This window comes from Vicugna pacos, chromosome 15 (genome assembly GCF_048564905.1).
Source record: "Vicugna pacos chromosome 15, VicPac4, whole genome shotgun sequence".
NCBI classification, from domain to species: Eukaryota; Metazoa; Chordata; class Mammalia; order Artiodactyla; family Camelidae; genus Vicugna; species Vicugna pacos.
The window spans coordinates 57,240,928-57,264,959 of record NC_133001.1 but is presented as its reverse complement, the minus strand read 5'-3'; the positions used below and the strand labels follow the sequence as shown (position 1 = coordinate 57,264,959).

General features: G+C 55.6%; 1 protein-coding gene across 8 annotated transcripts in view; it reads left to right on the top strand.

The window, feature by feature from the left end:
* RNF144A (ring finger protein 144A) overlaps positions 1-18,264 on the top strand; it is a 106,773-nt gene extending 88,509 nt beyond the window's left edge. For 7 of the 8 annotated variants that reach the window (XM_072938253.1, XM_072938249.1, XM_072938248.1 and 4 more), the window contains 4 exons: positions 397-604; positions 4,476-4,626; positions 10,300-10,389; positions 15,618-18,264. In XM_072938253.1, coding sequence (XP_072794354.1) covers positions 397-604; positions 4,476-4,626; positions 10,300-10,389; positions 15,618-15,749 — 581 coding nt within the window. In that variant the 3' untranslated portion in view covers positions 15,750-18,264. The remainder of the gene's footprint in view (positions 1-396; positions 605-4,475; positions 4,627-10,299; positions 10,390-15,617) is intronic. The other variant, XM_072938246.1, reaches the window with a different exon arrangement.
* The last annotated feature ends 5,768 nt before the right edge of the window (positions 18,265-24,032 follow it).

The window sequence follows — 24,032 nt, the reverse complement described above, 5'->3', positions numbered from 1 at the left end:
AACGCACGTTTGGGAGCGCCCGCCGCTGCCCCGCCCCGGGCCCGGTGGGGGGGCTCCAGGCCTGCAGATGGGCCCGACCGCGCGGAGCTGCGGCCCAGGGCAGGCAGGCGAGGAGGCAGGAGGCAGTGCCTGGACCGCCAGGCCTCCAGGATGCGGGCGCGCGAGCCGCAAGGACTCGGGGGCTGTTTGGGGACCTGGGTGGGGCGGGCAGTGGGGACTGGCTGGAGCAGAGGAAAGAGCCCAGCGGCCCCAGGTCCCCACGGGTGTCCTTTGTCTGGTCTGGATGGTCTGTTCTCCCTTAAGTATGTGAAGCCGTGCGCCCGCATGACCGTCAGTCCGAAGCCTGCCAGACCCTGTCCTGCAGTCTGACCTGCCCATTTTTTCTCCTTGTGCCAGAGGTGCTCCTGGACCCGTGCCGGACTTGGTGCCCAGCGTCCACCTGCCAGGCCGTGTGCCAGCTGCAGGAGATGGGGCTGCAGACCCCGCAGCTGGTGCAGTGCAAAGCCTGCGACACGGAATTCTGCTCCGCCTGCAAAGCCAGCTGGCACCCCGGCCAAGGCTGCCCTGAGACCATGCCAGTCACCTTCCTTCCCGGGGAGACCAGGTATGCTCAGCGCCCAGGCTGCCGCGGAGGCGGGGCTGAGGGCTGGAGAGGAAGCAGGCTACCCCCAAAGGTGCCTCCGTCCGCCTCAGCAGACGCTCTCCTCTTGAACCTCATTCAGACCTGGGTTGGTTTGTTTGTTATTTATTTTTGAGAACTGATTATGTGCCTGGCACTGTACAAGGCTCTGGAAACATAAAGATACGTAAGAAGCTGGGTGCGCTCTGCCTATCGAGAAAGATCCACGTACGAACGGTCAGTTACTATGCACAGGTGTAAGTCCTGTGATGCGTGGAGTTTTCCAAGGCTGTTGAAGGTGATCTGGAATCGGGGTGCAGGAGCAGGAACCCGGGGAGGTGGGCAGTGGTTAGAACACAAGGAGGATCGCCAGACGCAGGTCCCGGGGGCCTGAGGCCGGGTGGGGACCTGTCAGGAAGGCTGTGGGAAATCACTGCAGCAACTGCGCCCCCCGTCTCCCTGCCAGACCCTCAGGCTGGATGCCCAGGTGAACACTGCGCATCCTTCTGGGTGCCTTGAAACTTGGTAGGTTGAGCTGAAGAAATTGGTAATATTCAGTTTTTCTGTCCTACAATATCTGCAGGGCGTCTGGCTCAATTAGACGGAGGTGTCCCAGCGCCTGTTGAGGTGACATTCCTGGAAAAAGACCTCCCACCACCCACCCAAAGGGCCGCCCGCGGCAGCCTGTCTCCTCTGCCCGCATCGTGCTGCCCCCGCCCCACTCCCTGCAGCTCAGCCTGTGCACAGGGACCTTCTTGGAGACCTCAGGACACATCCCTGTTCCCTCTCGTTCCGGCTTTGTGCCTGTGCCTGAAATGTCCCTTCTCCGCCCTCCTGCTTTCCCTGGAGACTCCTTGCCCTTGAAGACGTGGCTCACGCCCCCGCCTTTGTCAAGCTTCCCAGTTCCCAGGGCCGGGCTGGTGACCCACCCTCTGTGTCCCGCCGGAGACCGCCTGTGTTGACGCCGACACCAGCCTGGCGGGGTGTTAAGTGTCCGGTTCCTCCACCAGGCTGGGCTCCTGTGTTTGAACACTGACAGCCCAGATCTGGGCGTACAGCAGGCGCTCAAATGCTAGAATGATCACTTAACTTATACTCAGGGTCTTGATCCTTCATAATTTGCGAGAAGTACCACACTCTGTGTGTCGGGTCACACATAACTGGGAGGGCTGGGTTTCCAGGCGGGGGCAGGAGCACTTGTGAAGCAGTCGGGTTACTGCTAAGGGGAGCCCCCGTGAAGCAAGGGAGGGGCTCCTACCTGCTGAGAAACAGGGAAGCTAGGAGTCAGAAAGAGCCAGCGTCCCACTCCTGGGTGGGACGGTGGAGGGACCCATAAAACCTTACGTGCTGGTGCCTAGGGAGTTAGTATTTCTTCATCCAAGGTGTCCTGGCCTCATGTAGGTCCCTGCTCAAGGGCGGCAGTTATGTCATAACGTACGCGTGGTTAAATCATCCGTGATGCACCTCAGAAAGAACAAGAGCAAACAAAATGAAAAAAAAATCAGGTTGTGTGCTAAGAAACAGAAGGGCAATTTCTGTACAAGTTCACAAATCTCATTTTGTGAAAATTTAAAAACAAAAGATTTGGCATAAAAATCCTGAATTTCTAGCTTATCCAGCTGCACAGAGATGCGTTCCCACCTGCAGACAGTCGGCTGGAGCTGGCAGCAGCCCCCTTTTTAGAAGAGCTTTCTGCATCTTTATTTTGCCACAGTCCTCACCACTCCCTCTTGTCTCCCTGGTCCTGAGGCTGACTGTCCAGTGTCACTTATAACTAACTGAGCGCACCCTCAGCTAGTATCATACAGTAAGTGTTTTTCCTCTAAGTTAAATCTTCCCTTAACCTCTGTTTCCACCCTTCAGCTGACCAGCTTCATGCATTTCTGTTGTGTATTTGCTCCTTAAAGACGTTAGAACTTGTAGGTTGTGATGAAATGGTCAAAGGACTCCTACCTGCCTTCACAAATTAGAGCTGACAGAGTTGTTACTAATCATCATTTGAAATTTAATCCAGGTACCAGGAAGTGTTTGAAAACCATTGTCTCTACCATATAAATTTCATGCCACAGTGCACCAGAACTTCCATATTTTAACTGTCTCTGCTTGAAAAGTCTCCCTGACAGACGCTTTTCACTGTCCACTGCCGCTGCATCTGCTCACGGCCTTTCCTTCAAAATTAGCTTGTGAGTCATGTGGGAAAATTGGTTTCCTTATTTTAAGGTCCCACCTGGCTTTCGAACCACAACGATGTTATCTAACCTGATAGTCGGCCTCAGTCACGGGACTGGTGCCTCCTGACTTCGGCTCTTGTTAGAGGTCAGACTCCTTTCAGGGGGACATGGCTTGTGTCTGTAGGGGAGTGGCCTTGTGCCCTTCCCTGTGGAGACACCTTACATGGGTTGTGACAACCCCGACTTGTAAATCACATTCTGTACGGCCAGGCTGGCCTGCTGTTTGCTGCTAAATTAGAGGTGAGTTTGAACAAGAGACAGTTTTATAATCTTTCAGTAACAGCATCAGTCAGGACCAGCACTTAGGGAGTGATTCCTGCACACGCGCTGCTGTCTGCTGTTTTCATAGCCCCTCTGAGCCGGGCGCGGTTTGCCTAGTATCTGGGGACACGGAGGCTGACAATACGCACGCAGCGTGGCCTGGACCCACATGTCTGACTCCAGACGCCCCAACTCCGAGGCCGCACTGCAGGGTCTTAACCGGTCACCTTGTGCCGGAGAGCGCAACAGAGCCCCGCCGAGCTGGGGCACACGCCTCGCGGGCCGGAGCCTGGCACTCCGGGAACCCCGGGGGTGTGGTCGGCGGGAAGCCCTCTAGCGCTCAGATGACGCGTGTAAAGGGGTGCTGGGTCTATCCCTTCCGTTCACTGTGGCGCTTGTGGAAGGTCCTTCAGCCCGAATGCACTCGAAAAGCCAGAGTTGGGGCAGCCACAGTGAATTTACACTCTTGAATGCATGAGGTTCTGAAAAGCCTGCTCACCCCAATGGGAAGTCATTTTTCTCCTGGAGACACTGAGTGGATGCAGTGAGTTCAAACAACATAGCAAATGTGCCCCATAATTAGCGATAACTGCTCTTCACCGCTGCTTCTTCCAGATGATTCCGTGCACATTTTTAGCTGTCTCTTTAGAATTAACAGCATGGGATGGACGTCCTTCTGCAGGCATACCTAAAATGGTGCCTAGGTCACCATTTCATGAGCCGCAGAGAATCACTGCTACCGTTTATTTGGCACTTGGCTCATGCCTGGTACTGCCCTGCGCTCTTCATCCGAACCATCCTTCACACTCCCACTGACGGGGAGGCTGAGGCCCAGAGAGGTTGCTCCACGCCGGTGCGCACCAGCACTTGACCCCAGGCTTAAACCCCGCCACGCTCAGCACAGTGGGGCCTGCCCAGACCTCTCGGGAAAATGAGTTCGTAAAGACAAGCCATGTAGGTCTTACTGAGCGATTGGTACGTGTGTGTGTGTGTGTGTGTGTTTTAACATTTCCTTTCTGATAATAGCAAAGAACATATAACTTACTATCAACCCTTTGGAAAGCATGCAAATATTGAATAAGGACATAAGATTTGGCCGTAATCCCACCACTCAGAGATCGCCACTGTAAGCCTTTTGCCCTATTTCCTTTGCGCATCTAAATGTAGATTTTAGATTTCCCCTCCCTAAGTCAGACTGGCTGATGCACAGGTTTTTGGTGATTGAGATTCTTTGCTTTCGACTTTCCATTAAGTAACACGCGACCTCAGCCGCGCTAGTGCGGCTGATGCGCCCAGCGTAGCCGGTGCAGGCAGGCCCCTCCCGGGCCCCTCAGAGCGAAGCCCTGACGGAGTCTCTCCCACAGCAGCTCTGCCTTCACGCTGGAGGGGGACGACGCGCCCATCAAGCGCTGCCCCAGGTGCAAGGTGCACATCGAGCGGGACGAAGGCTGCGCCCAGATGATGTGTAAGAACTGCAAACACGCCTTCTGCTGGTACTGCCTGGAGTCCCTGGACGTGAGTACGCGCTGCGGCTGCGGGCCGGGCTGGCTGGGAGGCGGGCGCCTCTGCTTCCCGGTGGCCGAGGGGGTGTTCCCGTGCCACAGGAGGAACGTGTTTATTCTGTGCTTGTGGAATTACTCGCTCACGGGCTGCAGCGGTATCTGAGGGTGGGACTTCGGGCCGGGGTTCTGGGAGTGAAGGGTCCGCCTGGGCGTCAAGGGGTGGATGGGATCTCAGGATCTTAGGTTGGTCAGTGGGGACGTCTTAGCTCAGGCTGCTGTGACAGAATAACAGTGCAGACCCGGGAGCTGGAACTGCAGACCTGGATCGCACAGTCCCGGACACCGGATAGCTGAGGTCAGCGCTGCGTGGCGGGTTCCCACGAGCCCCTCTTCCTGGCTCACAGACGGCCGCCTTCTCACTGTGGCCTCACCTGCCGGGGCGAGGATGCTCTGGACTGTCTTCCTCTTCACGTAAGGACCTTGATCTCATCACGCGGGCCGCAGCCCCAAGACCTCATCTGAATCCAGTCACCTCCTGAAGGTCCCACCTCCGAAGACCATCATGTTGCAGGTTGCAACACAGGAATCTGGGGGGGACACAGATGGTCCAGAGAAGGGACCGTTCGTGGAACAGCAAGGATGACAGAGGCAGGAGACCGCGCTGCGGATGCCGGGCGCGGGGCAGCTGCTGCGGTGAAGCTCACGTCACCTGCAGGGCACAAGGACTCATGAGCCCTCTGCTGGCTGGCAGGATGGGAGCTGCTGGCCTCACACGGCCGCCTCCTCCCTGGGGTACCCCGCGCCGTCTCTGCACACGCAGAGTCCCTGCTGCTGGTGCCTGGCCCGCCCCTCTCCGATCACCTGCCTTTTTCTGGAGCTTCTAGGCCCGATGCAAACGAACTCCTTTCAGCTTCCTGTTCCGTTTTCTCGCCCGCCTCGGGAGTGGGCATCTTGGCAAAATGATGACATTATGAGTTCCCTTTAGAAGAGTTTATTTGTACATCAGTTTCTGAAGCTATAATCAAGTAGCAGAACTAACCATCTGTGAAAGTCGTGGTGGTTAGTGACAGGCAGAGCCAGGCGAGTCACGGCTCATCACAAAGGGATGGATTTACACGAGTCTGTCTGGACAGCAGGCATGGTGTGCCCAGCTCATCTCGTAGGAGTGTGAAGCCACTGAGACCTAATTAAAGGTGAGTCAGAACAGACCTACGTTTACCTTGATAGGGGCTCACCTGTCTGAGGACCGCTGAAAAGTCAAAGCACCGCTTCTGCGGGAGTCTCCCTACTGAGGGGCCGTCGCAGAGCGAGTCACCTTAGCGCGGCGTGGCTGAGAAGGGCCTGCTTGGGCCGCGCAGGTGAAGGAGAAAGAATCCCTAATGGTGTGCAAAGTGCAAGCACTTTACAGAGGACAGGCCAAGAGATTAAGAAGGAAATGAATGTCTCTACTAGATGGAGTCTTAAATAAGCTGACCGGCCTGGAAGTAAAGGCCGCCTTTACAAATACCAGGTAGACTGCATCTTTGGGGGCTTTCCTTTTGAAAATCCTTTGTCCCGTCAGAAACTTTTAATTACTAATTACCTTCACCTTCCTTTCCCCAGGCAAGTTTAGGAGATCAGTTTGGCAAGATTAATTTTCTTTCGCTTAAAACCAAACAAGTTTTCATTCCCTGACTTTTTGTGGTGAGAAAGGGATGTTTAGAATGTCCCATACATTGAAGTCTTTAGGTCCTTCAGAGTCTCTATAAATCATATATACAATTACCTGCGTGTAGGCTGTACACACAGCCTCTTCACATGGCAGGCGGGTAGTCTATGCATATGTATATACATATAAAACACATAATTTCACATGTTCTGTGTTTCTTTTTATTTTGAAAACTGATCATTAGGTTCCATTACACTGTCTAATGTCTGGCCTGCAATTTCTCACTCCTTATCAACTATTCCTAAAGGGGGAAGGAAGTGAAATGCCAGCCTTAGCAGCGTTACCAAGTCTCCTTGTAGATTCTTTCTGGGGAGAATCAGAAATGGACTGACCAGAAGTTTGGCTTCCGGCAGGAGCCCTGCTTCTGCTGTGACCTCCCCTCTTCCCTTGAGTGACAGGGGTGGGAGGCCAGCCCCGCAGTCTGTACCCTCTGAGCACAAAGCTGTTCTCTCTCTGGTCCCTGTCCATCCATCTGTCTATCCATCTGTCCAGCATCTGACTCTCTTCTAAAGCCTGGTTCCCGTGGGCCAGAGACCTCTTTGTGTTCCGGCTCCGCCCGGACCAAGGACAGAGGCAGCGCAGGGCAGTTTCCTCCTGAAGGTCGGCGTCCTCGTGGCCAAGAGTGTCTGCTTTTCTCTGCGGGTGACGAGCTGCTGTAAAGTGACCCGGTGGCCGCAGAAAGGCGACCCTGCAGGGCGGGGCGTCTGCTCTGGGCGGTTGACCAGGGACGGCAGCCGTGACTTCAGACAAGTGCGTGAACGCACGTCGGAAGCAGCAGAGCTTCTGAGCTGGAGGCGGGCCTCACCCGTCCCTCTTCGTGCCTCTCGGGAAGTTTCCTCCTCAAGTGCGACCTCTTGCTCGCGTGCAGCTCAGGGAGCTACCGTCATCTTAGGGTGTCCCCTTCCCTCCTTGTTCTTTCTCCCGCCCTCCGCACCTGGCCTGGTCCCGTCCCCAGGCCTCACTGGTGAGGCCCAGGGCTCTCTTTTTCGGGACTGTGGGTTGTTTGTTTGTTTTCAGGGAGAAGGGAATTAAGCTTGTTTGTTTGTTTGTTTACGTTAGAGGAGGTGCTGGGGAGCGAACCCAGGGCCTCCTGCATGCTGAGCATGTGCTCTGCCGCGGGGCCGTGCCCCCCCCCCCCCGCCCAGGACTCTCTCCCGCTTCTCTGCTGCACCTGCTGCAAGGGACCCACGCGCATTCTTTTATTTTTTGGGGATAGTAATTCCCGTTTATGAAGTCATGGTGATGCTCCAGCCTCTGTGCTTTACCCTGCACACCTCTGTTATTTAATATGTGCCCTCTTCCCGTGAGAGTTGGAGTGATCATGTCCTTTTTTAAAGAGTAAGTCCAGCGGGGAGAGGATGGCTCAGTGGTAGAGCATGTGCTTAGCCTGCACGAGGTCCTGGGTTCAGTCCCCAGGACCTCCATTAAAATAAATAAATAAATACCTAATTACCTCCTCCTCCCAAAAATAAAATTAAAAAAAAGAAAAGTCCAGGAAGGTTGACAATCTTTCCCCAAAGCACCGAAGGGTGAGGAACGGACCCAGCTTCCACTCTCTGGTCTTTCAGACTCTAAAACCCAGCAGATTGGGCTGGACCAGGCCAAGAGCCGGACAGGAAGCCCTGACGGATCCCTAGTGGAGCCGCTCTGAGGAATCCGTTCTTACCTCCGCGCATCTGGCCCAGCACACCCTCCAGAGCCAGCTCCATTGCTCCTGCTCCCCTCCCGGGAGCCTGATGAGGCTTCTGGGAACTACGTGCGGGAAACACTCGCTGTCAGCCGCACACCTGCGTTCCTGGCAGGCCCTGCCGTCCGTAGTTCTTTCCACCCAAGGGCTTCACCATGAACTTCAGGTCACGATGAAATCATTTCTATATTGTCAAAGTGTCTCAGGGTGCTTTTGTCAGGAAGAGAGCCTTTGTTCTGTTCAGGAAGTACGCCGTGAGTGTCGGCAGCTCTGCTATGCCTGGAGGCCGGGCTGCCGGGATGAGGCCGGCAAAGCCCGTGACCTTGAGGAGCTGGTGACCTCCCGGCTGGGAAGCTTTATTGCTACTGGTAATAGGTCCTTGTGAGCAGTGCCTCAGGACGATGGATGTGGAGTCCCTGACAGCCTCTCCGGAGTGGGTCACAGGATCCCAGAAGGCTGGGGCTCGGGCCCAGCTGATGGAGAGGTAGGTGACAGGCGGAGAGCAGAGTGTGCGGGGTGGGCTGCTTCCAGGGCACAGGACGTGGCGAGAAAGGGCATGGCCGTTCGTGGCCCCGGCCTGGCCGAGGCAGGGGCCCTGACGCGCGCGGGCCTCTGTGCTCATGCCTGCCCAGCGCAGGTCCAGCAGTGAGTTGATCAGGACCACATGGGGCGTCTGGAACCTGCGCCCCTTCCTGGACCCCGAGTCAGGATCTGCGTTTCACACCCTGCCCAGGTGACTGTGTGCAGCCGGCGGTGCCCAGCTTTGCTGGTGGAGATCGCTGCAGACTTTTCAGCTGGGCAGCGCGGCACGATTCAGCCTGTGTTTCAGGAAACAAATCCAAAGACTCTCCGAGAGCCTCCAGAGCCAGACTGTGCGAGAGGCAGGCGGGGAGAGTGGGACTGCGAACGAAAAGTGCATCTCAGCCGATGTGGGTGAAAGAAAATATAACCAGGAGTGCAAGGAGGAGAGAGATCTCAGTGGACAGAGGTCAGCAGGACAGCTTCAGAGAGGACGAGGTCCGGCCAGGAGGGGCCTGCGTCCATCCAGGCCCGTGCTCCCTGGGCCAGATGAGGGTCTGGGACTGGGGGAGAGGCAGGCTGGGCCTTCCCACCTCCCTTGAAGACTTTGTGCCTTTTGTCCCCCCGAAACTGGCGTTTCATGATGCCCCCGTGTGCATTCAGGCTGCAGGAGGCCGACCTCGGAAACCATTTGACTGGAGAGAGGAAGGCGGGCCGGCCGCATCCGCCCAGCGGCGCTGCCCTACAGGCCGGCCACGCCACGTGCCGGCTCTGCCTGGCTCTGGGAGGGCCGACTTCCCGCCCTCGGACCCCCGGGCCCTGTGCGTGTTACCCTTTTCTCTGGAAGACTCTGCTTGCACCCTCGGTTAAATGAGTAAAGAGCCTCGGCCTCTCCTTTGTGCTGTTTACGGACAATTGGAGAGAAAAGGGCACCTCCGGTTCACGGAGGAGCAGATGGTTTTGTACAGGAAAGCCATTCCCGCCCCTCAGTCAGGGTTTGGGCGCCAGGCCCTGAGCCAGGGCCCTGGTGACAGAGGCTGATGTCGGCTGGGGGCCCCGAGAGCCTGAAAGCCCCGTGAGGCCGTCGTGGGAAGGTGGGTGGAGACCGGGGGGGGGGGCAGGGGACACGGACTCGGGGGCAGGTCGTTGCCGTGAGAGTCGGGACAGCTGGAGGGGCAGAGGTGGGGGCGGGTCTCCGGCCAGCGCCTGAGCGCTGAGAGCATTTTCATGGTCTGAGCCGAGAGGAAGCGTTTCCCGGGCGAGAAGTCTGGCACTAGCGGAGGAGGGCGGACCAGACGTGAAGGAAGTCATCTCATTCCCCAGCAGCCCTGCCAGGGCGGCAGGGAGGTGCGGGCCGAGGCCTCCGGGGAGGGAAGCGCAGCACGGCGCGGGGCGGCTGTGGAGAAACAGGAGCCTCTGACCTACTTGTTAGAGGCCCTGAGTGGGCAGATTCGCTCTTTCCTGCAAAATCTGGAGCCGCCCTGAGCCCAGGGGAGCTGAGCTTGGGCAGAGCCTGAGGTCGGGAGCAGGGCTCCCTCTAGTGGCCTGGAGCTGTCCGCCTGGGATGCTCCATGGAGGATGGAGGCCCCGGGGGCACGCAGGGGCCTGGGGGACAGCAGCCCCCTGGCGAGTGGACGCTCCCCCTGTGTTGTCCTCCTGTGCTTCTCACATCCCTATTTGGAGCATTAGAAGAAAAACCTGGGACCAGGCAGGTCCGTTCCCTAAACGGAGAGGAATCTCCCATCCACCTCTGTTCTCGTCTTCCTTCCCAGGATGACTTCCTCCTGATCCACTACGACAAAGGCCCCTGCAGGAACAAGCTGGGCCACTCCAGGGCGTCTGTCATCTGGCATCGGACGCAGGTAGGACTTGCTCACCTGGAACTGTGGTCTCGGGGAGAGAGGAGCCAGCACATCTGTGCGTGGTTTCTGGAATGCGTGCCGGTTGATCAGAGATCTGTTACACAGAAAACAGAGCTAGTGAGTGCAGTTCCCGCCGGGTTTTCTCCGGACTGAGGTGATGCTCACGTGGGCCTGGCCCAGCCTTGGAGTGAGTGTGGACCGCGTCTAGCCTGCGATGGGTCCTCGGCATCAGACTCCGGCTGCTTGCACCCACCGTGATCTTGGTAGGGAGCCGCTTGTAGTCGCCCCTCACGCAGCCTTTGAGGAAGGGCTTTCCGTGGGGCGTGGGGTGAGCGAGTTAGTCCCAGGGAAGCGTGACAGGCAGAGAAGGGAAACCCCTGGGCAGCAAGGTCCATGTAGCCGGTGGGGTTATTCCCACTTTCAAAACGCTTTAACCTCCCACCGTGTGCCTGGCGCTGTTGTAGGAGCTGGAAATATTCCGGTGAACAAGACAGGTGCGTCCTTCTCTCATGGAACCCACCTGCCACCCCGGGACCGATGATAAAGCAGCAGCCTGAGCGTGGCGTGACTTCAGCTCTAGAGGAGATGTGATTGGGGAGGGACCTTCCAGATTGTGTGACCTGGAGGTGGTGTCTGTGGCCAAGCACTGAGTGGTGGAGAGCCGGCCATGGGCGTCGGTGGGACAGGGCAGAGGGGACCGTCCAGCAGAGGCGGGGAGTCCAGGCAGGGGGATGGAGATGGGCTGACCGGCAGAACCGTGGTGTGAGTGTCCGTGTGGACAGAGCAGGGGAGGCGGAACTGGTCAGAGATGATCAGCATGGACCCCGTGGGCACGATGTCCGGGATGTGCTCTGGGTGCAGTGGGAAGCCACGGAGGGGGCAGCTGGTTGGCCTCGGGTGTGTGTGAGCTCCTGGGTGCTGTGGGGAGCCTTGACCACGTTCCCTGCACTTCTCACCAGGCCCTGAGGGGGACAGTCGCCCCGTCTGGGAGGCATAGGAACTGAGTCCCCGGTAGTTTGTAGAAACAGAAAGAGCTCACCTGTGACTGTGCTTCCTGGAGGAGCCTCACTGCCGACCGACCGCGTGGCCAGGCGGCTGAGGTCCTCGCCCACGGGTGGGGCGCCGCAGGCCGTGCGCTCCCCGCTGCCTGGCAGGGAAGCCGCCGCCGCGGACACTGTGTCAACCAAGGCCCGTGGCTGCACTCCAGGAACACCCATCAAAGTCAGGTGGTAGCCTACAGCTCTAAGCGCACTGAAAACCGTCAAACTGTGCACCGTAAACGGGCGAGTTGTCAGGCACATGGGTTACAGGCCCATAAAGTTGTCAGAAGAAAACCAAACAAAACACATTGTGGACCTGACTTGGCCCAGGGGCCAGTTTGCAGACCTTGGGGTGGAGAGTCGATTTGAGCTGCGTTTTATTTCGTCCTCCTGACCAGCACGGCCCGCTCCAGGGCTCAGCCCCCCACCTCTGCCCTGTACCCCAGACAACAGGAGCAGACTCCCTCACAGTTCTGGCGGCCAGGAGTCTGAAGTCAAGGTGTGGGCAGGACTGCGCTCCCCTGGAAACCTGCCTCTTCCAGCTCCTGGCGGGTCCCAGCTGTCCTTGCTCTCGGCTCACAGACGCATCTCTCCAGCACTCACCTTCCTCTGTGCACCTGCTCTGTGTCCAGACTTCCCTTTTGATAAAGACACTAGTCAGAATGGATCAGGGCCCATCCTAGTAATGTCATTTTAACTTAATGATCGCTACAAAGGCCCCATTTCCAAACAAGGAGCTGTCTGGGTCTCCAACGTGTGTCTCTCTGCGTGGCCTGAGCCTCCTAACAGCGTGGTGGCTGGGGCCATGGGCGAGCTCCCCAGGAGGGCGTGAGAGGCAGGCGAGAACTGTCACCCTGGCTGATAACGTGGGCCAGGTGTCACACCTTGTCCCCGTGCCTGTTTGTTTCCTGGGGGTGAGTCACGTGTTCCTGGGGGTCCTGGGTAGCACTGAGCTCCCGGTAACAGTCCTTCAGAGAACTGGCCCTTGAGAAACGCAGAAACCGGGACGGGGGTCCGGGGCCTCCACAGTTGTTGAGGAGGGCGCCGGGAGCGCCTCCCACCACTCCTTGCGGCATCCTCGGTGGGTCCGCACCTGCGGGACACCTCCTCCGTGCCCGCTCTGAGCCATGCCCGGGGGCCACGTGGACGAAGGAAGCAGCCCTGATCTCAGGCCCCTCTCGGTGCTGGTGGAATGGAACAGAGGTGCACAGGTGTGGGGGTCGCTTCCCTGGGATGCGAGGAGCCCCCGAGACATGCAGGGTTGTAGACAAAGTGGCCGAGGACGTCCATGCGTTAGTGTTGGATTTGGGATGAAGGGTGAAAGCTGAGTGAGCAGTGTTAGGACAGTGAAGGAGTCACACTCACTAGCAGCGTGTGTGGTGGAGAAGCTGACAAGCAGAGGCCAGAGGCCAGGGACTGCCTGGGGGACCAGCCGCACCCAGAGCAGACCTCAGTGCAAACAATTGAAACTCCGACTTGCCCTTAAACCTTTGGCTTTGACAGTTAGAACCGCCCCCGACACAAGATGCAGAACGCCCGTTTCCGGAAGGAACTTGCATCCTTGTCGTCTGTTTCTAGTGGTAAAGCGTCAGCGTGGAAGCTTAGAAAGTCTGCGTTTCCCACGTGTCTCCCGGTTTTCCATCAGCTCGGTGCCCTCTGTTCCCTCAGCCCCGGGACGGGCTTCTTGCTGGGGTGTTCATCATCGGCCTGCGAGCGGAGCTTCACTTGTGGTTATGGCAGCCTCGGAGCTTCCATCCACTCACCCAGGAAAGCTGTGTTGCGTGTGCACAGAGCGCCCAGGAGTCACGGTGGGCTCTGACGTCCAGGTGCCCCGGGGCGGCGGGCAGGACCCTGGCTTGGTGGCCTGACTGGATCTCCGCAGCCCCCCCGCCCCCCGTCTCTCCTCCTCACTCACTGGCCTCCGGCACGGAAGCTCCCAGCTGTGCTGTGTCGCTCTCCCCGGCCCCTGGGCTGTGGCGCTGCCGTTGTCCTGGTCTTCATCTCCTGCTCCTTCCTCCACTGATCGGGTCCATGCCCAGCCTGGCACGTCCAAATTCTGCGCCACTGACAGCCAAGCTCAGGGGTCACATCCTCCACAAAGTCTCTCCCGATCAGAGGTGGGCGCTCCCTCCCGTGCCCCCCGACTTCGAACACGTCTTCTGACGCTCATCACATGTTACTGCGATTCCCGCTTTCCCTTCTTGAACACCTGCGTCTCATCTCTGGTGACAGAAACCCTGTCCTCGGCAGCTGGGACCCACTTCGCCCTGGGCCCGCGCCTGAGGCAGAAGGGCGCTTCTGAGCTCGTACTCGGGTGCAAGCATGTCGGTCAGTTGGTTTTTCCCGTGACTGGCTTGCAGCTCCCTCTGCAAAGTGGATGGTCCTGGAGGAGCAGCATCCTTGCTCCTTCAGCTGCTGCCTACACACGGGAGCTTTCTCCGGGTGGGTCAGGAGGAAGGGGCTGAGCCCTGTTTTCTTGTCCTGGCTCCTGTGGCAGCTGCTGCCTCCTGGCTTCCTCCTCCCAACAAATATTAATCGTCACTCAACTATGACCAAGCCTGTTTCACTGCCAGGTTCGGGGGAGCTCACAGGATTGCGAGGCAGAGTGAGACAGTAGGAGCACAATTAGTTCCACTGTTGATGTTATGTCCAGAAGGATGGACTTAGCCAGCCCGGCAGAAAACATGGATTCTTAGCGTCAGCACCATCCAATTTATAAACAAGGTGCTTGTGTGCGTGTGATGGTTTTCAGGAAAATCTGTCAGGGTGTACTTTAACGCACACTGATGTGATGCTGTCACATTGCGTCGTATTTCGGAACTGATAAGAGCCCTCCGAGGTCTTTTACTTCATTTGTTTATTTTATAAATGAGAAAACTGAAGCCCAGTGAGAGGGGAACACACGCCGAGTCAGACGTAGAACCAGGAGCCCCTCAGGTTCGTGTGTTTATGGCTCTGAACACCAGGTGGCGGGCTAACTCCACCTTCAGATTCCAGGTCTGGGCTCTGGCGGAGGGTGGAGGGGACCAGTTGCAGAGCAACCCGCTGCTTCTTTGACCGTCCACACTGCCTGACTTGGATGATAGCATGTCCTCATCTGAGGCTCATCTCTTTCGGCATTTAGTCATATCTAGGGGTAAGCCTATGTCTTTAAACAAAATCAAAATGTGTGACAGTAATTGTAGGGTTTTAAACTCCAGGAATAATACAGGTCTGGTCACTCTCTGATGCACCGTGTTTGTGCCTTTCTGTTCTCCCACCTGAAATGGTTTATCCCAGTCCTTGTTTGCCACCCACCTCCTCATCCTTATAATCTCAGCCGTCTCTCATTGCAAACCCACCTGCAAATGTAGGTGTCTGGCTCCTGGGCTCTCTTTACACCCTGGAACCTGATGGCAGTTTTTGTAAAATGCATTATTATCATTTTGATCTTGGTCTCTTTCCACCAGACTGGGTGATTGTTGAGGGCCGAGATCTCATGTGCCTCTGTGTTTGCAACACCTAGTATGGCATTTGGCTCAGAGGCAGCTTGTTGGTTAACTGGATGTATAATTGGATGGATATTTGAGGACATAGATGGAAGGAGGGGAGGGAGAAGGGAAAGGAAGAAAAGAAAGGGAAAAAAGGGAAGGTGGTAAAAATGGAAGGCAGTGAAAGGAAGGAAATATGAGTAGATGGATGGGTAGGTGGATGATGGTTGGATGATGGAAGGATGGCAGGTGGATGATGCATGGATGATGGACGGATGGATGGATATGTGGAGGATGGATGGATGGATGATGGATGGATGATGAGTGGATGGATAAACGGATGGTGATATGGGTGGTAGATGATGGATGGATGGGTGGATGGGTGGACAGATGGAGAGATGAATGGATGATATAGGTGGTAGATGACGGATGGATGGATGGAAGGATGGGTGGATGGATGGAGAGATGAATGGATGATATGGGTGGTAGATGATGGAGGGATGGATGGAAGGATAGGTGGATGGAGAGATGACAGATGTATGGAAATATGCATGGATGTTACATGTATAATGGATGGAGGAACGGACGGATGGGTCTAGGTGGATGTCAGTGGGTCGATGATGGACAGATAGATGGGTGAGTGGGTGGTTGTGTGGCTGTACTTCAGCTGTGGAGCCCACAGGCAGCCACCTCACACTCCTCTGCTTCCTTCCTGCAGGTCGTGGGCATTTTTGCTGGATTTGGGCTCCTGCTCTTGGTGGCCTCGCCCTTCCTGCTCCTGGCCACCCCGTTTGTCCTTTGCTGCAAGTGCAAGTGCAGCAAAGGCGACGACGACCCGCTGCCCACCTAGAGGAGGCACGACACTGGGACGAGACCCTGCTCCGGGAAGCGCGGTCCTCCCCGCCCCCACCCGCCGCCCCCGCTCACCAAACATCTTTCTTGCCTTACGTGCCCCATCGAGCTTCACAGTGTCACGCCGGATGCCGTGATTTCAGGGACCAATGTCAGACCGTTTGCCCAGGCCCGGGACGCCATCACAGGCGTGGGGAGGGCGAGGCTGGCGTGGGTGGGGCACGTCCCGTCCCCACAGAATCGGTCTCTCCAGACGTAAGCAGGGAGGTGCTGTGCGGAGCACCGCGGGCAGTCTTCTCCCAGTGGCGGCTGCTTCGGAGAGCTTCTTGTGCAGAACGTGGTCCGTCTCCTCCTTGGCATCCCGCTGGCGCCACGTTGCCCAGAGAAGAAGTCTTTTAAGGATCGCGTCTCACTTCAGACCAAGTCCGAGTGTTCTGACTTGAGAAAAGCACTCTGGATATGACAGCTCTTTTTATTACTAATGGCATTTAGTAAAATCCTTTTTCGAAGGCATCTTTTTTTTTTTTTTCCAACTGAGAAGTGAAAAATCAACAAGGTGCGTCTAAACCATCCTATGCCTTTCTTGAAACGTGTATTTGGGGGAAGCTGTTGTTAAATGGCCTTTCCGGCTCGGCCGCCTTCCAGGAGATTTAGAAAGCCTTATGTGCTCTTTGTGTTTTTCTTGAAACTTGTAGACTTTTTGGACGCTGCCCGTGGTGGGACTGCTACAAACGCGGTTCCTGGAGCGTTGCGTCTCCTTGAGAATCCTGAGTGTTTAAAGAAACATCTCCATCCTTAGATCTGCCTTTTGTTTTTCTCTCTCTGGTGATTCAGCTCAGCTCCCAGGGCTCCCTGTCTTCTCATCCAGGTATCCGCAAATATTTTTTTTTAATGTCTTCAGAAGCTAAATGTTTTACTTGGACACAGTTCTGTTGAGACTCACTTTGGTTTGTTGGCCTGTAGCGTCAGTCTCCGCCCGCGGACGCTACCCAGCGAGCAGTGATGTTGATGCCAGGGGGGCAGGGCCTCCCCGGGGCTGAGGGAGAAGCTTCTGGGTTTCGCAGTTTTTGTAATGATTGAGTTACTGTGGAGAAATCGTCTGTCCTACACACCCCCCAGTCTAGTTGCTCACCATGTCACCCCTGCTGGGGGGGAAGGAAAACAACTTCCATTTCATTTGTGTTGATTGGGGTCTTAACCTCTTGGCCTTGGACAGGCTGTGTGTGGCTGTTACCGTGCCAACAGGATGCCCGGTTCATTAGGCACATGGTTCTCCATCAGTCGACTTTGAAAGGCGGGGAAAGTGCGTTCTTTACAGAAAGTTGACTTTAATATGGTTTTTAAAGCCACACGTGCTTTTAAAGGGCAAAATGATTGCATCCAACTTGCGACTTCTAAAACTAGTACAAAGGGGAGTGGGGTAGATGTAGTATTGCAGTGGGACTTTTGAAGAGCTTATTAAGCATTCCACAGAGGAGTGAAGTGAAAACAGCGCCTGGCTTCTGCCTCAGTTCTGTGTTACAAGCACGTTCGTGCCGCGTGGCGCTGTTCTGTGTCTCCCACGTCTGCATTTGGGGATCCGTCTCAGGTCCTGGTGAACCTGCCCGTATAGAAATGTCTCTATTTCTTCACACTTAATAGGTTAGGAGAATCAGGGTCACCCTACTCTTCCCCTTGAAACTGAAGCCATTTAGGAAGCCAGTCTGTGTCCAAATTTTGTGCAAAATATCTTCCTTATAGTTGCAGTTTAAAAGCTCGGCCACTGAGGGAAACCATGCCTGAGGCCAGCTTTCTGGATGGCCCCCAGGCCCTGAGTCCCTGTTGCTGCAGAGGATGTGATGGAGGGAGGATGGCTTTTCTAGAGAGAGTCACAGCCCCGTGAGGTCAGAAGGTGAGGTCGATGGCCCAGGCTGGAGACCTCATTTGTGACTTGTGAGTACGTGTATCTCCCAGCGTCTTTTAAAATTCCTAAGGAAGACGGCAGGCTGGTGGCCCGTGTCCAGTGGTCCACAAGGCAGGCCTTCACCTGTCCCAGGCCATCCTGCCTGGACTCGCTGCTGCCCACTGCCAGGTCCGTACAGCAGTACCCCTTCCTGCAGGGCGGGGACCAGAGCCTTTGGAAAGCTTGCATCCGTCGGGCCAGAGCTCAGACCCCTTTATCCCTAGTGGCTGGGCTGTCCGTCTCCTGGAGGAGTCCATGGGCAATCATGCACATCACAGCACCGACCGTCTCTGTGCCTTCACCCCGACACCTTCACAGCACGTGGTTTGACCCAGGTAGGGACCACCGAGATTCTGGGGCCAGGCGAGGCTGAAGGAGCGCCTGCTCGCCCTGAGTTTTTGCATCACACATGGCCCGGCGTGCTCAGTTGGATTCTGTGATGACAAAGTAAGACTGTCCGTTCCCTGGAAGGACACCAGTAGGACCACACTGAGATCTGCACATAAACCTGCGTGTCCCCCATCTGACTTCTTTTCTTTCCGTGAGGAATACCATCCCCTTAGTTCACGGGGACGCATGTGGACCAGGCTTGATGTAAGGTGTAAACGGGACGTGGGAAGATGGCCCGTGTTTTGGGTTTTGACCTGCCTGTCAGTCCCAGGAAGACCCGGGGGCTTGATGCTGAGGAGACAGACCTGTTCCTGCTGTTCAGCGTGGTTTGTCTTCTTTGAAAATGACACGTTTAAAGATGGTTTTCACGCTGACCCTCTGGAAGCATGTGTCTGTCTATTCAGTTCGAGGCCTCTAAATCCCAGGGGGGAGGGGAGAAGGAACCCGGAGAGGGACCATGGCCGACTCTGCCGCTGTCTGGGTGGGGTGCTGCCAGAGGGCACGCTGACCGGTAGGTGGTCTAGTCCCTCGGTAATTGACCACATTGGGCGGTCTCACCGGCTGTGCCTGCCCTCTAGGCTGGGCTCTGGCGTGCCTCCTTTAGCCAAGCTCTGCCATCGTCACGGGCATCACTGTACACATCCACGTGGCAGAGACTGACCTAGGACTTGAGCACAAACAGAACCTTCGGTAGACGGACTGCTGTCCAAAGCAGCGCTTCCTCCAGTAGCCGCAGGCCGAGGACCCAAGACCTGCCACCTCTGGCATCTTTTTAAAGGGGAGCAAGTTCTCTTGACAGAGTACTGTTCCATCAGACTGTTTCAGGACAGGCCAGCTCCTGACTAGAGCGTGGCCCACGGGGAGGGGTCATCACACACGCAAAAGTTACTCCGGGGCGATTTTATCTTTCTCACCCGCATCACAAAGGTTAGAAATCATTCAGCAGGGAAGAAGAGGGCACTTTCCCTCGGCCATCTCCAAGAACCAGAGGCTCGGAAGGAGCCAGGGTGGCTTTTTGCGCGTTTCTCAGACTCTTGCTTGTTAGCAAACACCCCGTGCGTGTGTATAAATCACAGTGAAGTCACCGAGGGAACCCTTTTGCATGTATAAAGCTTCCTGAAGGTCTCTTTTAAAAAACACCAAAGCTTGTGTATTCCTTCTCATTAACTCTCAAAACTTCATGAAAATAAACAAAGCAAAGAGTTATGACCGGTCTTGTCAAAAATGCCGGAGGGAAGGAAGGAGGTGCATTGAAGGAGAACGCGTGCGTCCTAACCAGGAGAGCCTGCCTTTGGGTGTGTGAAGCCCGTGGTCTCCCCCACCCGTGGTTTGCATAATCCTGTCTTCCGCGATTCCGGCAGCCGTCAGGAAGGCGTGGGGACCCGACCTTTCCTTCATTCCGCGCTCGTTTTACCGTGGGTGTATTTTAATCTTGTATAAAAATATGCATGAATGAGTCATGCACATGTATGCATTACGTATTTGACAAGTGGTGGTAAAGACAACAACAAAAAGACAAAAGTTTGATTTCTGTTTTTGAAATGTCAGTACATTTTTGTGCCACTAACACTGTGATGTATAATAGAGCTGTTTGAATGCCTTTTAATGTTGTGTTTTGTACTTGGGAATCATATGGAAAAGTCTGATTTGTAATTTCAATACATATTTTAAGTGTACTGCGTCTTATGTAGTTTGTCCCCCCTTTAGAAGGGATTTCTTTTTAAAGCTATTTTGGCTGGAATACAGGTTACTTTTGTAAATCCTGTCTGGCTCTGTCTTTTGTACATTCTTAGGTGGCTGCTGGCTTGCAGATTGAAAACGTTGTGAGGGTTGGATGTGGACGGGAGGGGGGCCTTACACTGCTGGGAAAACAGCTTTTTAAAATTAAGTTAAGATTAATATATACTATTATGTTGTTTCGGGTGTACAGCGTAGTGAGTCAGAATTTTTATACATCATGCGATGGTCACCACATTAAGACCAGCTACCGCGCAAAGCTCCCATCCAAAGCGGCTGCAGTCGTGTGAACTGTATTCCCTGTTGCATTACATCCCCAGACTTACTTACCTTCTCGGCGGAAGTTTGTATCTCTTAATCTCCTTCACGCATTTTGTGCAGCCCCTGCCCCCTCCCCTCTGGCAACCCCTGGTTGGTTCTCTGTAACTGTGAGTCTGTTCTGTTATGTTTTGTTGGCTTGTTTGTTTTATTTTGTTGATTCCACATAGAAGTGAAACCGTATGATCCTTGTTTTTCACCGTCTGGCTTAGTTCACTTAGCACGTCATCCTCGGGGTCCGTCCCCGTGTTCTGAGGCTTCCCATCTTGCCAATGTTCTCAACTCCCTTGAAGCCCAAACGATCCTGGGTGTGGAGTGAGGGAGCCCACTCCCACCCTCCCTGCCCCCACCTCAAGGAGCCAGCCCAGGACAGCGGCTTCGGAGAGCACCTCCCCCTCCATCCACAGAGACAAGTACTTGCAAAGCTGCCAAAGGTTTTGGGAGCATCAGAGAAAGTCAGTGAACATCCTTTCACTGTGGGGAAAAAGGGTAAGTGGATACTGTGTGCTTAATAGGAGAAAAAATAATAGCTGAGTGTTTCCCCTTAATTTTCTTCATCTAAACTTCATGGAAGAGTGTGCGTATATACCTCGTCCTGTAACATGAAAAGAAAAATCAGGAATAGGTTCACATTTTGAAAACCATCCTTAGAATCTCAAAGTGCAGATGGGGGCAGGTGCATTTTGTGGGCTGGTGGCCAGACACAGTGTCCCTGCTCACTAGGGGCCCCTCGTCAGGAGGGAGGCAGATCCGCCGACCAGCGCGAGGTGTGACCAGTGTGGTGGTGGCTGCGCACCGCACTTCAGCCAGGGTGGGGGCCGGAGGAGGCTGTTGGGAGGGTGAGGCGTGTGAACTGGGTCTTGCATGCGAGTAAGCATCCGCCAAGCAAAGAGGAGCGCTGGCGTGTTCAAGGGGGTGGCCTGGCCCAGCAAGCGCAGGGGTTTCGGCTGAGGGGCCCTCGGGGCTGGGCGGTCAGTGCTCAGCCTCAGGGGCAGGTGCCAGAGCTCTGGGCCTCGACCTTGTTTCTAAAGCAGTGGGGTGCGTGTCCGTTTTCTAGGGCTGCGTAGCAAAGCACCACGCACTGAGGGGCTTGAACAACAGAAAGTTACTCTCGCAGATTTCTGAAGGGCAGGGGGCCAAGATCAGCGTGTCGCAGGGCTGGCTCCTTCGGAGGTCCCTAAGGGAGACCCGGTTCCAGCCTCTGTCCCAGCTGCTGGAGGTTGGCCGGCATCCCGGGCGTTCCTTGGCTTGTCTGCGCATCAGTCCAGTCTCTCTTCATCTTCACGTGGTCCTCTCCTGTGCCCATCTGTCTCTGTGCCCTAATTTCTTCTTTTTATGAGGACTTCAGTCATTGGATTAGCCCCCACCCAGTCCAGTGTGCCTCATCTTAGCTCGATGTCTTCCAAGACCCTATTTCCAAATCAGGTCACATTCACAGGTGTTGGGGTGAAGGTTCCAACAGCTTTTGGGGGGACACAGCTCAGCCCATAAGAGAGAGCCTGGTCCGTGATGGGTGGACCCAGTGAAGCCAATCAGAGGAAGCGGATAAGAACCAAGTGTCGGGGGGTCGATGAGCCTCCCCCGCCCCTGAAACAGCTCTCCCCCACTCTGGCTGGACCTCAGTTCTTTGAGCTAACCTGGAATGAGGCAATAGCCCCAGAGAATGCTCTGCTGAGAAACAGGTGCTTTTAAGCCAACTAAGTCTGCCTGGGTGTTTGCACGGGCACGTGTATTCACTCTCCCCACAAAAATACTCCTCTCTGTGTCGGCACTGACTGACACCAAAGACTCTTGGGGAACCCAGATCGCGGGGTGCAGGCGGGTGTCAGGGCTGACTGGTGCGTGTGTGTGGGCGGAAGGATGTTCTGAGGGTTGATCTCACGTGTGCAGGCGTTACCCGGGGAGAAGGTGGCTGTTGACGCGACCAGACCCTGAGACAGCGTCAGATGCCCGCATTAGCCGGGCTCTGTCTAAGCCGGTGAGTGACCAGCCATCTAAAAACAGCCACCCCTGCTCCTGACTGGGTTTTCACAACCCCCTCTTCCCTTCTAGCATCACTCGAGGAGTGCCTTTTAGGGATGGGCCAACGCTGATTCGGGGCCAGGATTGTGGCCCCTGCGGTCAGGGCGCCCTGGACACAAGTCCCAGGGGGGTGATTTCTTAGGCATGTGACTTACCCAGAGTGCCCCTTTCCTCATTTGAAAATGTGGGTTAAAATGCCCCACAGGGCCTTTTTTAACTTGCTTTTTTCAATATTTATTTATTTTAATTTTTATACAGGTTTTAAAGGTTACTTTCCACTTACAATTATTACAAAGCATTGGCCTCATCCCCGGGTTGTCCAGCACATCCTGAGCCCGTCTTACACCCGGTGGCTTGTATCCGCCACTCCCCCAACCCCGGGATGGCCCTACCCGCCCCCCACCGGTAACCGCTGGTTGGTTCTCTGTTTCCCCCCAAGGATTTTTCTAAAGATAAATGAGGAAGTGCAAGGAGATTGCAAGGTGCCTGACAACATGTCAAGTCGTTACTGAATCCCGGCGTTGACGTGGACGATGGTCCCACCGAGAATGTCACTCCCCTCCTCCCACTCCGCACGGAAGGGCCCCTCCCCCACAGCCCCGCCGCTGTGCTCATTCCGGGACCCGCGGGACACGCAGGGTCTGACACCCCCCCGCCAGCATCACAGCTCACGCCGCCGGGGCGCTGGCGGTGACCCTGCCGGACGCTGGCTCACAGGGAGAGAAGCGGAGTGAAACTTCTACACGTGGGAAAACCAAGGCACTCACTCGTTCCCCTAGGGAGTTATCTTTTGCAATACATAGTTCCATTCACTCTGTGTCTTGCTCTCATTGTCTTAGAAAACCCACTCAGAATGTCCACGCCTTTAACGTGGTTTTCCGCACACGAGAACGAGCTAGGAGAGCACAGTCTGTTCTCGCTTCTCAGACTGTTTACCACAACCGTTATGAAAGGCCCCGAATCTAAAAAGGAATAAATTTCAAAAGCTTCACAACAGTGGACTTGACTGTCAGTTTTCTCCAGGGATTTTGGAAATTATAATACATTGTAAATATGGGTTTTGCGTGTTTGCATCACCGGCTCCTCCTGCTGTCTGCCACGCGATAGACACGTACTAGACACTTGTCGAATGAGGGACTTAAAGTGTTGCCGTGTGTGTGTGTGTGTGTGTGTGTGTGTGTGTGTGTGTAGAGGAAGGTAGTGAATTTCTTGGGTCATTCGGTTAAAAAATATCAGCCATTCACTTTGAACTGGAGGTGTACAGTCTAGAAGCAAGAGTCTCACTCCAGGTGTAAAAAGATACTGTCAGGAGCGGGTGACATCGGCCAGTTTGCTCACTACCGTATGCGGGTTGATCTGAATGCTCTCGCGTCTGCAAGGACTGTCATCTCCACAACACAGCGAGGAGACGGGGCTCTGGGAGGCGCGGCGTGGACGCCCAGACGAGGCTGAGATGAGGCTGACCTGACTTGGCGTCCCCAGTTCCTTACTGGTCCCGGGATCCGCAGAAGCCCGTGAGGACAAGAACACTCGGAAGCCGAGCCTCCTCAGCACTGTGCTCCGGGTTGCGGGCCCAGAGGGATCACAGGGTGGACAAAGCACAGTCCCCGGGAGAGGACACGCGCGTCCCGCTGGGGTCGCCGAGGGGCAGAGTGAGCGCTGGACGTGGAGGGAAGGCAGGGCCTGGGCGCTTCAGGGACCCAGCCGGCCCTCCAGCCTGGGTGCTGGACGGCTAGCAGTGCTTCGTGCGGGCTGTGGGCGAGGGGCTGGCTCTCAGGCAGAGGAGGCCAGGGTGAGAACCAGTGCGCGGGTGAGGGGTTTTCAGGCAGACCGCGCGGTGGTTAAGCATAGCTGGTGCTCAGTTAATGTCTG